This window comes from Mya arenaria, chromosome 15 (genome assembly GCF_026914265.1).
Source record: "Mya arenaria isolate MELC-2E11 chromosome 15, ASM2691426v1".
Taxonomy (NCBI): Eukaryota; Metazoa; Mollusca; class Bivalvia; order Myida; family Myidae; genus Mya; species Mya arenaria.
In genome coordinates this window covers 42,175,869-42,192,927 of record NC_069136.1, presented here as the reverse complement: position 1 = coordinate 42,192,927, position 17,059 = coordinate 42,175,869, and the positions used below count along the sequence as shown (strand labels likewise).

The following is a 17,059-nucleotide window of genomic DNA, read 5'->3' as shown; positions in this document are numbered from 1 at the left end:
AACTGGCAACATTTCCGCTTTCATTTCTCGACACGAACATTTACGCTGACTACTATGATTTTCCTGTAATCAAATATATTTTACGGAATATTTTATTCTAAATTTTCGTATAATGCAGTATACGTTTAAGTGCGATTATGACTTGCATTGACAAATTGCTATAAAAGTTCGTTAGCGGAGTGGTCGTCAAATTTCGCGTTCATCACATTGAGAACTTGTTTGCAATGAACCGCTCGAGGCCCGAATGCTTTTCGGCGGCTAACGATCGATGCAAATAGGCTTCGCATCCGGATACAAATGTATTTGACATGACTTTAAATGCTTTCTGAAAGAAGTATTGTAATTTTCATGTTGTTTTTCTTTTTCTAAATTTCCTTCTATTATGTTTTATACACGGTGATATAAAACAGTTATTCGTGCATTGATATAATTTAATACTTATGACGTTATTGCCTAACAACTGGCCCTAAATTCTAGAACACTCATTAGTCCCTTATAACAGAATAAAATTAAGCTCACAGTTTTGTTTTGGTAAAGTGTTTGTAATATTCTAATTTTGAAGTTTTTTTGAGACTTTTAAAGGAAAAACAAAATAGTCAGGATTTCATTTTTTTTTAAATATCGTGTTTTACGATGTGTTTTTTAATTTTAAAGAAACATACACTTTAAGTATAGCCGATGAATTAAATAGTATGATCCAATAATTAAATACCTTGTTCACTGTTGCTGAAGTTGGAAAAGCTTGTAAAAAAACTCAATAATGCCAGTGGGCCAGATTACTTTATAACTGAGTTTTACAATTTCGGCTTTTATTATGGGGTAGTTTGTAATGTTTATTGTGCAATGATTAATAAGTTATTTAATTATGGTTATTTTTTAAACATGAATGTACAGAAGGAATGATTGTACCAACACGTAAGAAATGCACTGTAAATAAAAAAAATATATGGGTATTACTGTGAAAAGCTCTGTGGGGAATTGTTTACAAAACTGTTGAATACTAGACTCTCTGAATGTTCTCAAGATCGCCATGTGTGTATTGAGGCATAAACTGGTTTTGGGCAGAATACGGGCACCATTTACAGTGCATTGGTACTACATACTGTCATGATCTCTAGTCAAGTCAAGTCAATATCAAGTCAATAAGCAATGGATAACTTTTTTACCGACATAATCATTTAACAAATAAGAAGAGGATTTATATAAAATAGTAATGCATGTGTAATTACACATTAAAATATAATCTTAATTTATGGATATATATATATATGTTTATAAAATGACACTAAATGAGAGCAATATTGAGCTGAGATCATAACAAAGATTAAATTGGCTAGTTATTGTATGATAATCACAGATAGGTCAAAGCCATGCGGTTAAGAATGAATAAGATATTTAAATGGCACATTGAATACGTAAATACAAAGACTTTTATGGGTATGGCAAGCATTAAACAAATATACATAGGTTAAAGTTAGCTGCCGCCGCTGATCGTTACATAATTAAGACTAAATGCGCTATAGATTAGGAAATTGTATAGAAATCATGTTATCACCTCGATCAGATCGTAGATGAAATAATTGGCACCAGCTTCTTAGTGTACATAAAAGAGTAGTTATAGTAAGAAATGTGCAATAATTACATAAATAAAACTACCACTTTCTAAAGTATAATGCAATAATGAGAAACAAATATAAGCATCAATTAAGCTGAGATCTAGACAAACAATGCAAATGCCTAATGCAGGTGGCACACAGATAATACGAAAGGTACAGACAGCTGACAAATAATGAAGCACGCAAAGCAGATGTACAATAAAGCAGGCAACAACAAACAACATAGTTTTACATAAAACTATGATCACGAGACACAATAGCATCTCTCTCCATGCTAGGAATTAAGCTTTAACATTTCTGAAAATGAATTATTCTCTTAAATATACCGTGAGTAATTTTCAAGTTTTGGGCACTGGAACGAAATACGTTGCTTCCTTAACTACTTGTTCTTACCTTTGCTAGATGAGCAATATTCTTGTATTTTAAATTGAAAGAGTTTTGTTTTATACTAAAAATATCATGTAAATATGTAGACCCTTGTTTATGCATTAATTTGTGTGTCGCTAATGATATGCTTCAAGCCTTCTTTTCTTAGCTTGAGTGTGGGAAGCTTTGATCTTTGGAGAAGGTTGTCATAATCAGAGGTATAGTCATCATATAGAAAGCGGAGCGCCCTGTCTTGTATTTTTCCAGTTGTTTAGTATAAGTTTCAACAAAGAAATGCCAAGTAAAAGGACAATAAATTGATATATTAAAAGCAATTTTACTTTAAAGGGCGGTATGGTGGTCAAAGTGAAAATTATCATTGATACAGATGTTTAAAGGATCTGTTAAAGAATAGATCCTTGAAGAACGTCTTTGGAGACTGCTTTGAAAGTATTATAACGTAATCACCAAGTTTCACATTTTGCGTCCTGTTGGCATATAGTGTCCACTGCAGTCTCGAACCTTATTGTATTCACTGCGGTCTTGTGGCATATAGTGTTCAATGCAGTCTCGAAACATACTGTATTCACTGCGGTCCCGTGTCATATAGTGTCCACTGCGGGCTCGTGCGATTAAGTGTCCACTGCAGGCTCGTGCCATATAGCGTGTGGCCTCGTGCTATATAGTTTTCATTATGGTCTCATATTATATAGTGTTCACTGCGGTCTCGGTCAATATAGTATTCTGTGATACAGTGACACAGACCAGCCGAATAACATTTCATTCCCAATGATTAATAAATCTTACGTTTTTGTGCTGACACTACTTGCATAATACTCAATTAAGAGGACACACCAGTGATGGAGAGCTTTTAAGACCTCTCATAAATAACTTTTTTAGGATAATGAGCATCATCTTACCAATTATATCTTAAGATCGATCTGTATTAGAAGATTTCTTGCGAAGGAGTTTCGAGCTTAAGAACTCATTTATAGAAACACACCTCCTATTCTACTTCCATAATGAACTGTTCGTAATTGAGATAGTTCAAGAGGTGATATTCATCATCAGATTCTTAATGCGATGTTAAAACTCTCATACCACTGCAGAAAAATAATCACTTAAAGCATAATTATCAAATAGACATTTTTTTGTAAAGAAAAAACAACAGTGCAGCAATTATATTTTAACTCGAAGTTGGATGTCTTCTATGAAACAGTATCCTTTTAGATGCAATCCATATATCAAAATTATAAAGAAGAGAGACATAGTATAAGCCCCAAGGCTTTCTTCCCAATTCTGTTTACACTTTTGTTTTTGCATAATTTACATGTTTTTATGTTTCGATGCATTACGTATTTGGTCTTTGTTAATTTTGATTATGCTCATTTTTGTAGAACTTAACTAATTGTAAATATTATATCGAAATAAATATTGTTTAAACCAAAATTATAAATCGTTAGTAAAATTATACCGTCCTCGTTTATTTTTAATGTCATAGTCGGTGCAGTTGGTGTCGTCGGTGTTCACTTCTTTTACCTTTCAAACTATTCAAATTAAATACTGTTCATCGGTTACCAGTGACAATAAACACAATGCCTACATTTCTGAAAACATGACAACAACATCATCATCATCATCATCATCATCATCATCACCACCAACAACAACAACAACAACAATAATAGACGAGCGTATATGTAGCCGGTAGCTTGAATATTGATACAAGGATCTGCATATGATGATAACATATGGGCTGCCCCGCGATACTTAAACTATGAAACATGTTGCTGTTACAGGCATTTACATTTACATAGTTGGTGTTGGTGTTAAATTATCCCAATAAAGAACATTACTGTACTACAAGATGCCATGATTAAAGAAGCTGCTGTCAATCAATGTGATCTCCTATAAAATATAATAATGGTTCATTAAAATGTTCGTAAATCATATAAAGACATGAACATATTCATTAATAGTCTTTTTAAGAAAATAAAATTCATTTGTAACGTTCCTTAGACATGAACATATTCATTCATTACTATCAATAGACAAGAACACATTCATTTGAAACATGCAAAGGCATAAATATATTCACTTTTTTACCATCAAAAGACGTGAACATTTATAGCCATCTAAAGATATGCACATATTAATTTATAACTTTCTTAACAAAGGAACGTATTCATGTATACCCATTTGAAGACATGATCATAATCCTATTCGACAATCTAATGACTGGATCACATTCATCCTGAAGGAAAAATATAAGATGTGAAAATAAAATGAAATTTCATAAAAACGCATAAAAGAAAAAAAAATGGGATTCAATTATGTTGCACTAGAATCCATAGTCTGCATACAGTGAAAGTATTGTAAAATCAATGTGTATATTTTATAAATGTATCACGATCTAAAAACATGAAAATATTCATTTCATACCATCTACATATACGACCATACGGGTTCAAAACCTTCTAATGGCATGAAAAAATTATTAATCACCCTCTAATGGCATGTACATATTCATCATAATAAGCTATCTACATACATGAAGTTATTCATTTATAAACTTCTAAAGACGTAAACATCTTCCTGTATAGCCATCTACAAACGAAAACATGTTCATGTATATTTATAACCATCTAAAACAAGTTACATAACTCAATCTAAAGCCATGCAGTTATTAATTTACAGCTATTTAATGACATGAACATGTTTATGTATGGCCAACTTAAGATAAGAACATATAGCCATCTAAAGACATGACTTTTTTCTATCTCTAACCATCTTAAGTAAAGATTATATAGCCATCTGAAGTCAGGAAGTTCTTTGTTTATAACCGTCTTAATTCAAGACTATTTAGTCATTTAAAGACATGAACATTTATATGTATAACTATCCGAAGACAAGAACATAGTCATCATAGAACGAACGTTAACCAAGGAGGGACAGTTTGATAAAAATAAGTAATCAAAGAATAATTATTTTTATATAGAAAAGAGAGAACATGTTCGCCAATGAAGGGGGATTGTGTACATATTAGTTTTCAAAATGTAGGTACTGGTAATTATTTGTCTTCGCTCATGTGTATGTTTACCCATTTCTGATAAAAAGGTATTAACGATAAGTTTAGTTTTTATTGCAATGTCATTAATGAACATTTTCAAAAATACGGTTTAAACATTAACACTACTAATTAACACAATGAAGAATGTATCAGCTTGCATACAAAATAAAGGTTTATGAAGGGTTACTGGAAACGTCTCAATGAGGGAGATTGCATGTAAGCTTTTACAGCTGACATAAATCATCATTTGCATAGAAATATGCATCGTTTCACTTTTTACCTGTTAAGAGGAATGCATACAATAAACGCTTTATGAATATAACAACTGCAGAACTGAACTATGTTCTCTAAGCATCGACAAAATATACACGGAGTCTTGTTTTCTCAAGCAATGCTTTATTTTCAAGTCGTTAAAAGTTTCCAGTTTAAATTCTATGTCATTTTAAAAATTGCTTTAATCAAATTCAGATCGAGGGGTGATGGCTTCGTTATTTACTTCCTATGTTCGGGATCACCACAAATATGCAAGGCAGGGAGTACTAATGGGAAAACGCTTGTTTGTTTACGTTATCTAGTAAATGTTTTGTATGTATTAGTGATCGTTCATAATTTAAATTTCATGGAATGTATCACGAGCGATATGTTCTATAAAACCATGACATGAACGACAACAAAGTTACAGTTAAACCTATTTTGTCACATACCTAACTGAATTTTAATCGTATAGTCTCCGGTATGCATAAAAACATATCCAGAAAGGCTTTTTTAATAATTAGCCTTTGTCTGTTTCTTTTGCAATTCACTTCCAACAACCTTAGAGAAAAAAAACGTCTGCATTATCTGATGTTCTGGTCTCGCGATTATCAGTTATATCGGAAACATCGGAAAACAACAGAAATCATTTATTAATAAGTTAAGACAAGATTCGAAGTTTATATTCAGTGTGTAACTAAAGTGTTGATTCTCATAGTGAGTCGTTAGAATATTTATATCGTTTTTTTTTATTTTTTAATACAACGTTTTCTGTTACAATTTTCACTAAGAAACTTTGATAGAACTCGTGTTTGTCTCAAAACTGTTTGACAAGAAACATAAGTCCTATTATAACAGATAATATACTTCTACGTGTTAGTTACCAGACTCAATTTCCAATGATCCATTCAACTTGCTGCAGAGTTCTCCAATATCAATAAATATAGGTTTTACTTACTATACGGCAATTATATCGTTTATAAAACGGACAGTACCAACGGAATTATATTACATGGCAGCTACATATTGAGAATTTATTTAAAAAAAGAAAAGATGGATGTAGTTCTTAAAAATGGAACGAGTTATAAACCATGGAATACAAGTGTTGACCAACATAGCGACTGTACCAAAAATGCTACGGAAACTAATATAAATCTAGTATGCTTATGCAGAAATTCAAGTTTGAAGAATTTCTTTGAATGTGTCATTCCAGACGCCGAAGAATGGGTACTGATTGCAGCTTACGTTTTAACGTTTGTAGTTGGTGTTTTGGGGAATATTCTCGTCTTTTTTGTAGTTAGTAGAAACAAAGAGATGAGAACAGTTACAAACGTATTTTTGGTGAACTTGGCTGTGACCGACTTAACTGTGATACTGATAATTATGCCTTTGGCTCTGATCGTTGACGTTACAGACACGTGGCTTTTTGGAGGAGCAATGTGCAAAATCAGCATCGCTCTTGGGGTAAGTTATGTATTGTTATGCAAAGAACTACTTTAGGAGATTTTAATCAGAACTGAACTAATATTTTGATACGTATGACATGTCTACTCGTCACGAAATTATCGTTAATACCTCTTTAGTACGTTTTCTTTGTTCTTTTTTAAGGTTTTTATCTAGGTTAGAAGCATATCAACGAACAATTAAGCGAATATAAAAGTTAACACAAATCTCATACAAGTTTTTTAACTCTGCAAAACTGCTTGTTATGAGGAACTACCCCTATGTACCATACCAGATGAAAATATTATGAGGCGCAACATCTCTGTACCATATATAATAATGTTATAAGGAACTACCCCACTGTTCCATAGATAATAATCGTATGAGGCACAACATCTCTGTACCATATATAACAATATTATGAGGAAATACCCCACTGTTCCATAGATAATAATCGTATGAGGTACAATATCTCTGTACCATATATATGAGAAACTACCCCTCTGTACCATAGATGACAATGTTTTGAGGAACTTAAATTCTGTACCATATAAAAAATATTATGAGGAGCTATGTCTTTGGGAAAATCCCTCTGTACCATATATAACAATGTTATGAAGACCTAGAATTTCGGAAACTCCCTCTGTTCCAAAGTTAACATTGCTATGAAGAATTTCCCGTTCGTACAATAGATGACAACGTCACTGGGAATCACTCCTCTGTATTTGATCTGACAATTTAATGAGGAGTCAACCGTCTGTTTTATAGATGACAATATTATGAGGAACTAATTAATATTCTGTACCTAAGACGACAATGAAGAAATACCCCTCTATATTGTATATGGCAATGCATATGGTAAATAATCCTTTACATAATTTGGGACCAAATCTGATCGCGTTTGACTTTGTTTCTCGCAAATAAAAACCTGTAACATTTGTATTTACATAACGGATAAGAACGAGCTTCATTGGCATGCTTAATATGTTTATTAAATAGTGCTTACTTAAAAAAGAAGAATTTCAGCGACATATTGAAGGGATGGCTACTACTTATATACATTTAATAAGTATGCTTTAAATTATTCAAAGAATCGTGATGTATTCTTAAAACAAATGATGGAGCAATCATTTTATTAAAAACAATAACTTTATTTTATGCCTTTCTTTCATTTTTTTATTTTAGATAATGGCGGGTGTTAATTTTGATGAAGTTTTGATTTGAAACATTGAGATTGTCGAAAGATAACTTCATTGTAACATTATTAACACCAATTGTTAACAAACAAGTTGCCAGAGCATAATAATCCAGTTTGACGTCATGTGGCTAAACACTGGCACGATTTCAAAGTGAAATAGCAATAAACTGTTTATGTTAGTGTGTTTAAAAACGAAAATAGATAACAAACAAGTTTTAATATATTTCATCTCGTGAAAATATTTGTCTTTATGCTACTTGTGCATTAAAGCTTTAGGTCCTCACATGGTGAAATAAATTGCTTTCTTACATTTATGTTGTATAAGGTTTCATATATATTTTTTATCAATTTCATTTATCTTGTATGATATTTCATATCATTGTTTATCATTTATCAATGCAAATTGTTGACAACTGTCAAGCTGAAACAGTGAGTCGCGACAACATATGAGCAACTTATACAACACCATAATGTTCCTATCATAAAACCACAACCAAAGCAAAAGCGGATACCAACGCTCGTTTCTTGTTTCTGCTGTGTTTCAAGAGATATTAGTCTTCAACGCATTGGCACTGGTAAAATGTGTACGACATTGCATGAGTATTTCTCTAAGAGTTAAAGTTTGTGCAAGTACCGCGGAAAACGTCATCGTTAAAACCACAAAGGAAAAAAAGAAATGTATAATACCGTTCTATGTTGTAAATTTACATCTCACTAAATATATTACATTGTATAAGAAGACAGCATGCTGTTGTGTTATATTATAACTACTGAGCTTTTTTATCTACTGTTATTGCCCGGAAAACCTACATCTGCGCATGATTATGGTAATGTTTGTATTGGCACTGTAATGCGAGATTACAACATCGAATTGAGTAGCTGTTAATTCAAATAATCTAGACAAGCATCTCATTAAAGAACAGTTATGATGAATGTATGGTACACACTTAATTATCTGAATTAGATATAATGCGTTAACTGTTGCATCTTATTGTCGACACGCTGTTTTATTGTAGCCATTATAGCTTCGCAGCAGGGATTCGTACTCTTATGTGACTTAGTTGCAGTAATTTGAAGAATGCATATAATGTTTTGTAATAAATAGGTGTATTATAATCGTCGGTTAATATCTGAAACTTTATTACTTCCAGTCGTTCGCGTTAAGAATATATCGTACAAAGGGGGAGTTCAAGTCAATTACTAAAATAAGAACAGTTGTTTAACATGTTGTTTATTTAAAAAAAAATTACACACATTATGTTTTTGTTCTTTCATTTGAAGCATTGAACTGGGGATCAAAACATACATTCTGGGTAACTATCATTTCATAATAATAATAATAATAAGGAGTTCTTTCTATATTTTTAGACAATGTGTTTAACTGTCTCCATCCTGACACTTTGTGCGATCTCATTAGAACGTTGGTACGCCATATGCGGGTCTCCCAATTTCAATATCAACATCCAGAAGGCCCAGATCATTATTGCCGCCATTTGGGCAATCTCCATATGCGTGGCATTGCCCGAGTTCCTGGCCTTCACTGTGGTACCTTATCACACCGATTCGATCTTCAGGTAGCATATTTGTTTATGTTTTCAATAGTCCAATAAAACGTTTAAACACATAAAAATAAAAAAATGAACAGATATACAACGCAACCAATATCTCTGTGGTACAGAAAAAGTCCAAAAAGGTATATCAACTTTCGATCTGCAGGACAATGTGTTATCCAGCCCTATGGGAGAGGAAAACGATGATGATATTCCAGATCTTCTTGATGGCGTCACTTTATTTTCTGCCGATTGTACTCATCGCCACCGTGTACACATACATGTATGTCGTGCTCTGGAGGACACGTATCCCGGATACAGGAAATGTTCGTGCGTATCATTACTTCCAGTTTAGTAGATGCGTAGCGCACACGTCTTTCGTTTTTATATTATTAATCAGAAACATTGTATCATTTCTTTAAGGGTTTATATTACTTCGTATTTGACGATGGCGTTTTGAAAGCAATGCACACATGACCGATCATGAGGAATCAGATCATGCCAAATAAAACTGTTTATAATAAAATACGAGGCTAAGCTAATGTATCATTGGCAGTTTTTACACAGTAGAAATAGTCATTCAAAGACAGAAACATAACAGAAAGTGCCTTTTTTAAACAAAATATTGAACGTAAAACAATCTCCAGAAAGGTACACTTTTTAACGCAACTGTAACTAGATTACTTTGGTTACATACAGATCAATGACAAAAATGACGTCGACATGTTAATTAGTGGTCGTTTTGGATGACAGTTTATGTGTTTCATTTTTATGCGATACATTTTCAAATAAAAGAACCACCAGATAACAATATTGTTGAAGAACATTTTACATTTTGTACCTATAATTATTTTTAGAATGGCAAATTTTAGAATTTTTGATATCGATAAATCGTACAATATCTCAACAATAAGCAGACTAATAACCATGTGGTGAGTGTATGTAAGACTGATACATTGTTGGTTATATATACGGTAACATTATTCTTCACTGATATTAATAGGCTCGTCTTTCGATATTTCCGACCTTGATAATAATAATTGTACTCATTGATTTCTTAGTATTCTTCGGGTTACAATAAAATGTACATAGTCCTATTAGTACTATAGAATGAAAAGAAAAACGGTGATATTGCAAGACGTTTTCAGCTGAATACAATATTGGAACATTCTGATGGGTGGGATTAAACTAACACTTATTAGAGTGTTTTTGCATTGAAATGCTATTTTATGTTTTGTTAGTTAGCAAAGCGTTTTTTTCCAAATATTAAATATATTCATAAATATAAATATATATGTTACGATACATTGCAGACATATGTCCATTAAACGAATCAAGGCAACCTAATACGGAGTTTGGCAATAGGTTGTCGAGACGAAGAAAGACAGTAAAGATGCTAATGATGATTGTTGTGGTGTTTGCGCTGTGTTTCCTGCCTAACCACACACTCAACATTTTAAGGTAAGCTTTCTTATAACTCACTTAACATATTCATGACCTGTCCTGGCATCAAGCAACTGATAAAAGGTTTGTATCAGAATGTATGGTGTAATATAATTACAAGAACCACGTTCGCTTGAACAAGTCATTCGACAAAAGATTTAACTTGATATTAAGTGAAAACATAATTGTTATTGTTTCATGCTTTAATATCATGACATTCAGAAATAATAAAAATAAATGGAGTTTTAAATCACACGAAAAATGATCAAAATTGATGAATACATGGAATGCAAAAAATTAAAACATCTGCACAAAATTACGTTTTGAAATTAACACACAAAACCCATGCGCACTGCCTGGAATATCACGCAAATGAAATGTGTAATTTTGTTCTTGGAAATCATTGTCAAAATACAGAGTTAGATTCTTTTTTGCATTACCGATAATATCTGGGACACTACGAAAACAAAGACAGTAAGATCCGAAAAAAAACATTAAACTTGGTACTAATTGCAGAACAATTTAAATGGTTGCTCCTCTATAAACAGCACACCACAAAGAATGCTATCATATCCGCCTATCTATCGCAATATTTAAACATAACGACCATATCGTTATTATCAATCGAACACGCTTGTGAATTTATGTTCACGAGTGGATTGTTGGATGGCAATATAACACAACATTTTTTGAGGTATGCTTTTGAATATATGCAACCATTTTAAAAGTCAATGCAGGAAATATTGGTTTGAATTAAATCTATATTCTTCATTGTTCCATAGGGTAGTTCTTTCCATACCTTAGTGCTGAAATGCAGGCCTTAATAAAGCATGTGTTGTATATACTGCATATGTTATATGTTGATATTTTCTATCGTCTGTCTAGCATGCCCCTGTTCTGCTGAGCAGGCACACATGTATATTAAACGCCATCCTTCAACTGCATTTTGTTATCTTCTCTACATACGATTATTTCATAGATAAACACATAATCAGTAAAGAAGAAGAATTAATCGAAGAATACCATGTAATATTTACACCTCAACTTCTATTCCTTAATTGAACTACCTTTCGGCAATTGCGTTCATCAATCGATGAACGCAACATCTTCGGATATGTTCGGATCGGAATTCATTGCATAACAATATACATGAAAAATATTTATCTTGTTTGAAATTTACTTTTAAAAGTGTTTTCTAGTGGTTGATCTTTTCCCGCGATATTGTGACGTCATTTGAAAAAAATGCTTCCGATTACATTCGGGTCGTTCCATTTACAGAATGGGTAGGAAAGGGTTACTGAAAGTTTTTTTTTTAAATGAAATAAAGTTTTTTTTTAACAGTTATTGAATGAAATAATGAACTACTGGTGTTATATAAGTAATGAATTGCGGGCTTGATGTCAGTATCGGGGATATGAACGCAATTTGGCTGGTCAAAGTACGCGTGGGGTCCTTCGGACTCCACACACTTTGAACAGCCCAATTGTGTTCATACCCCGATAATGACATCAAGCCCGCAATTCATTCCTTAAACAAAACTACCGTTTGAACGCATGTATTTTATGTTCAGATACATGGAACAGCTGCAGAAGCTTCCTCACCTGAGAAGCATCGCTCTTATCTCTCATTGGTGCTCATTCTTCAACAGTTGCGTTAACCCAATTATCTACAACTTCATGAGCGGTAAGACTTGATAGGAGGACAGTGGTCTAGTGGTATGGGTTTCCACCTCTCATTATCGAGGTTGGCTTCAATTCCAATCTGATGTTCTTCCTAATGGCCAATTTTAAATTTGAACCGTTTTCTATCAACGAACGTACTCGAGCGTAATTCTATAATCTATCAGGCCTGAGACCACAGTCCCAATTGCAAAACAAGTAATTGGCAGCTGTAGAACGATTCAAGACACAACATTTAATCACAAGAAAACATAATGTTGACCAATGCTTTGTCTCACAAAATTCAGTAGTAATACCCGACCCTGAGGTCAAGACGGAGTAAGACTTCAAACAATCAATTTACATATTAATTCCACAAGCAATGGTTTTTCCAATGTTTACACTGAAAACTATCATTTTTTTGCGATACAGTGTCTAGTTATGTTAAGCTCTATGCAAAAAGGCCACCCGTTTCTTCTCAATCATTCAAATTCAAAAAAATATTGATACTTGAACACAAACACTCTTTTTTCTGTATTCACATCCGGATCTTGGTCAACGGGGGGCAGATAACTGTGGTCTTGATCCATCAGCTTTCATCAAAGTCGAGCTGAAGGAAATAATTATAAACTATATAAACAACCCATTCGGTCTATAATACATTTGAACCGGGCAGCTGGTTATTCATGCTGCTAATTGTCATGGATTATCTTAATAGCATTATTCCCATTACTCAATGTAAGCGTTGTTATCTATTATATCATGTCAGAAACAAATACAGTGGTATATACAAAGAAATATAAATGTGCTGCATAGGTGTTTTATGTTACAGACAATTTCCGGAAGGAGTTCCGTGTGGTGCTCTCTCTGTATTGCCACTGTGGGAAAACTACAACTCGGGAAACCAGGATTCTTAACCAAATAACTTGTTCCGAGACGAGGCAGTTACCTTTGATGAATAGGAACACTGACGGTAATTTCATTGTAAAATCAGAAGGTTAAACATGACGCTTTAAGATTGATCATTGTATGTGACATTCAAATGTTATTCCGTAAATGTTCTCTTTGAATGCAACGTCTATATACTCAGCCGATTCGAATTTCAATACTGTTGTTACAATAGACGTTCCGAAATTCGCACACATCGTCCGTACAGTTTGCTTTGTGCTTTGACCTTACGTGATTCGAAGCTCTCTAATATCAAATGTGAAAAGAAAATCGAAGAAGATCGAATAAAGATGGCTCAAGCATGAAAAGGCTTTCATCCTAAAATATTTTAAGCTAAAAGAACAAAACAACCTTGGTCTGTCCCGTCGTCGCATCTCACAAATAGGGTTTCGTTTTATTTCAATACATTGTACTGATACACCTATGAAATCATATAGGGATGTTGGTTATTTGTATAAATTGTGCACATGTAATTTGTGTGCTATTCACTCGGGGAAAGAAATATTGCATTTGACGTTGTCAAGCATGGTCTTGATTTGTTTGTTTCGCAAGTAGCTCCACAATTTTACCACATACACTCATAAAGCGATCTTAGATTGGTTGTGGCCCTTGTCTTAGTAAAACAAAACATAAAAACATTCCGTTACATGTATATTCATATGGCAAATACACTCATGATAGAAAATTCGAATGCTGGACAGCAATGGAAATCGTGCATGTGTGAAACATATAATATTTCACTCGGACGCACTACAGCTAAAGCCTTTCACTTAGTTAATATTTATCTGAAAACATTTATCGGCTGACCTCACAATACTATAATGATGGTCCGTTTCATATTGCATAGATGCAGCTCGTCAGCTTAAAATCCCGACATTTAGTAATGCCTGTTTCCAGACGTCGTCCACTTTTTCCACAAGTTGCGTGAATTCAGGTTTAAACTGGCGACAGTTTAATTAATAATGAACGCCGAGAATTATATAAACAATGAATGCCGGGAATTGTATAAACAATGAATGCAGGTAATTCTCTACACAATGAATGCCGGGAATTAAATGCACAATGAATGCTGGGAATTCTATAAACAATGAATGCCGGGAATTATATATACAATGAATGCCGAGAATTCTATAAACAATGAATGCCAGGAACTATATAAACAATGAATGCCAGTAATTTTACAATGAATGTCGGTGATTCTATAACAATAAATGCCGGTGATTCTATAAACAATGAATGCCGGGAATTATATACACAATGAATGCCGGGCATGATATAAACAATGAATGCCGAGAATTCTATTAACAATGAATACTGGATATTATAAAAACAATGAATGCCGGTGATTCTAAAATAATGAATGCCGGTGATTCTATAAACAATTAATGCTGGTGTTTCAAAAACAATGAATGTGGGAATTCTAAAAACAATAAATGCCGGGAGTTATATAAGCATTGAGTGCCGGAAATTATATAAACAATGAATGCCGGTAATTATATAAACAATGAATGCCGGGAATCATTTATACAATGAGTGCCGGAAATTTTATAAACAAAAAATGCCGGAAATTATATAAATTGTATAATCCAAACATACTAGTATTAAAGTAAATAAAAAATAAGTTGTCTCATTATCTAAATAGAAATGAAACATTGCGATGTTATATTCAGTGCTTGAAAATGAGGTAGTCGTCATGCTATTTCAAACTGATTTGAATTACATGAGTGTGTGATATCAATGACGCAATACATTCTTAACTTGTTTTAATTCAAACCTTACCATCTCTTACAGAGATCATCAGTTTGATTTACCCGGACGAACCAGAGTTGGAGGGAGACGGAAGTGCGGGCATGTATCAACAGAAAGGAATGCCGTTATGAGAGGAATATAATGTGTGAGATGGCAAAGGATATTATGCAATCATCAAAAGATGTTGCCCACTAACAGAATAGTACGTCACGGCAGATAATTTATTTCACTGGTGTAAGTCGGCTAATGGTACAATTATATAGTAACCATTTATCATATATATTGTTTAACATGGAAACATATCCATTCAATAGTTGTTGTTCTTTTGTTTTTTCTTATAACAAATATAATACACGAATAAGTCGAGTCATACACTTGTTTTTGTTAAAAATTATTTATTTCACATACTCGTAAAACCAATAGCTTTCTAAGTAAAATTCGGAGGAATAGTTATTGACCCTATAACTGACAATGTTTAGAAACAGGATAAACACCTGTTAAATTGCTAAAAACAACCGGTCATTCCAATTTGAAAACAATAACTTCGATTTTGTATTTTACAAATGCAGGACGTGAACCTGTTAGCGTAGTTATTTATGTTATAATTAAATGATAACATATGTAGTATGTGATATATAATGTGCCATTTTCTTATATGTACTCGATTGCAAATTATGAATATGCCTATTCTATCCTCAAAGAAAAGTCATGATTTTAATAAAAACGATATATTGTTCAATACAAGATAAAGTTTGATTAAAAAGAGAGAATCAATGTGTATAGTAGTAGGCGTATTAATTTGCTAAGTTGCTGATTAGTTTCTTATATATAAATAGAATGACTTCTATTTGTTAAACAAAAACATTTTACAATACATGGGTAACTATAAAACTAGATGTTTTTGAAATTATCGATGCAGGTAAAATGTTTTCACGTGGCAAAGGGCGAAAAATTAAGTTAAGTTCCTCGATAAGTAATGAATGACTTAAATACTCACAAATATTAACCGTTTTAGCTGTGTGTACGCTCAGTAAATGTAGGTCCAATGAAAAGGCAGCACTGCAATCAATCAGTAGATAGTCAGTCTTTATTTCCGCCGAAAAAAACTCACAGCCGGTGTTTTTTTCCAAAATTACTTAACAAGTACAATTAATCATCCTTTTTGGAATACAAGAAGAGCGCATTTCCTCAAATCTAAGATTAAAAGCTTACATTGCCATAATATGCGTCCGCTATAATATTTTTCAACTGATGAAAGTTCAACTAATATGAGTATTAGATCTGATAGCTGTTATTGTGTTTGCTCCACAACTACTGACTTTACTCAAAACATACGATGTTAAAAATGAAGGTATTTGAGATCCGTGAAATATTTAGTAACCAAATTTATGCCTTTTAACCGTTTTAAGCATAAATGAGAATCGATATATTGCAAAAAAAATGCAAATACCAAATTAAGCAAACATATACATAAAACAAACACACTAACAGTGAAATGCAATGCATGAAATGCTAGATAATATTTCCATAACATATACATTTGTATAAAATTATTCGGATGAAAGAGAACTTGAAAAATACAACGATCAAACAGATTATCAAAATATAACTTTCACAATTTTATTATACTGTAGGAACGTTGTTTTCATGTTTCTATCGACACTTCTTGGATTTAAAGTATAATTTCAAACCTTGTGTAATTAAACAGCAGGTAGATGTATTATCCTCAATCAGATAGCAAAACAAGTTATGATGATGATATCGAT

The 17,059-nt window shown here is 32.8% G+C and overlaps 1 protein-coding gene across 1 annotated transcript; it reads left to right on the top strand.

Annotated features, from left to right (window-relative positions):
• Positions 1–6,200: 6,200 nt before the first annotated feature.
• On the top strand, positions 6,201–16,033 carry LOC128220723 (orexin receptor type 2-like). The gene is made up of 7 exons (XM_052929224.1): positions 6,201–6,768; positions 9,314–9,519; positions 9,662–9,825; positions 10,809–10,956; positions 12,509–12,621; positions 13,429–13,569; positions 15,336–16,033. The coding sequence occupies exons 1-7, from the start codon at positions 6,358–6,360 to the stop codon at positions 15,422–15,424; spliced, it is 1,272 nt and encodes a 423-aa protein (XP_052785184.1). The 5' UTR covers positions 6,201–6,357; the 3' UTR covers positions 15,425–16,033.
• The last annotated feature ends 1,026 nt before the right edge of the window (positions 16,034–17,059 follow it).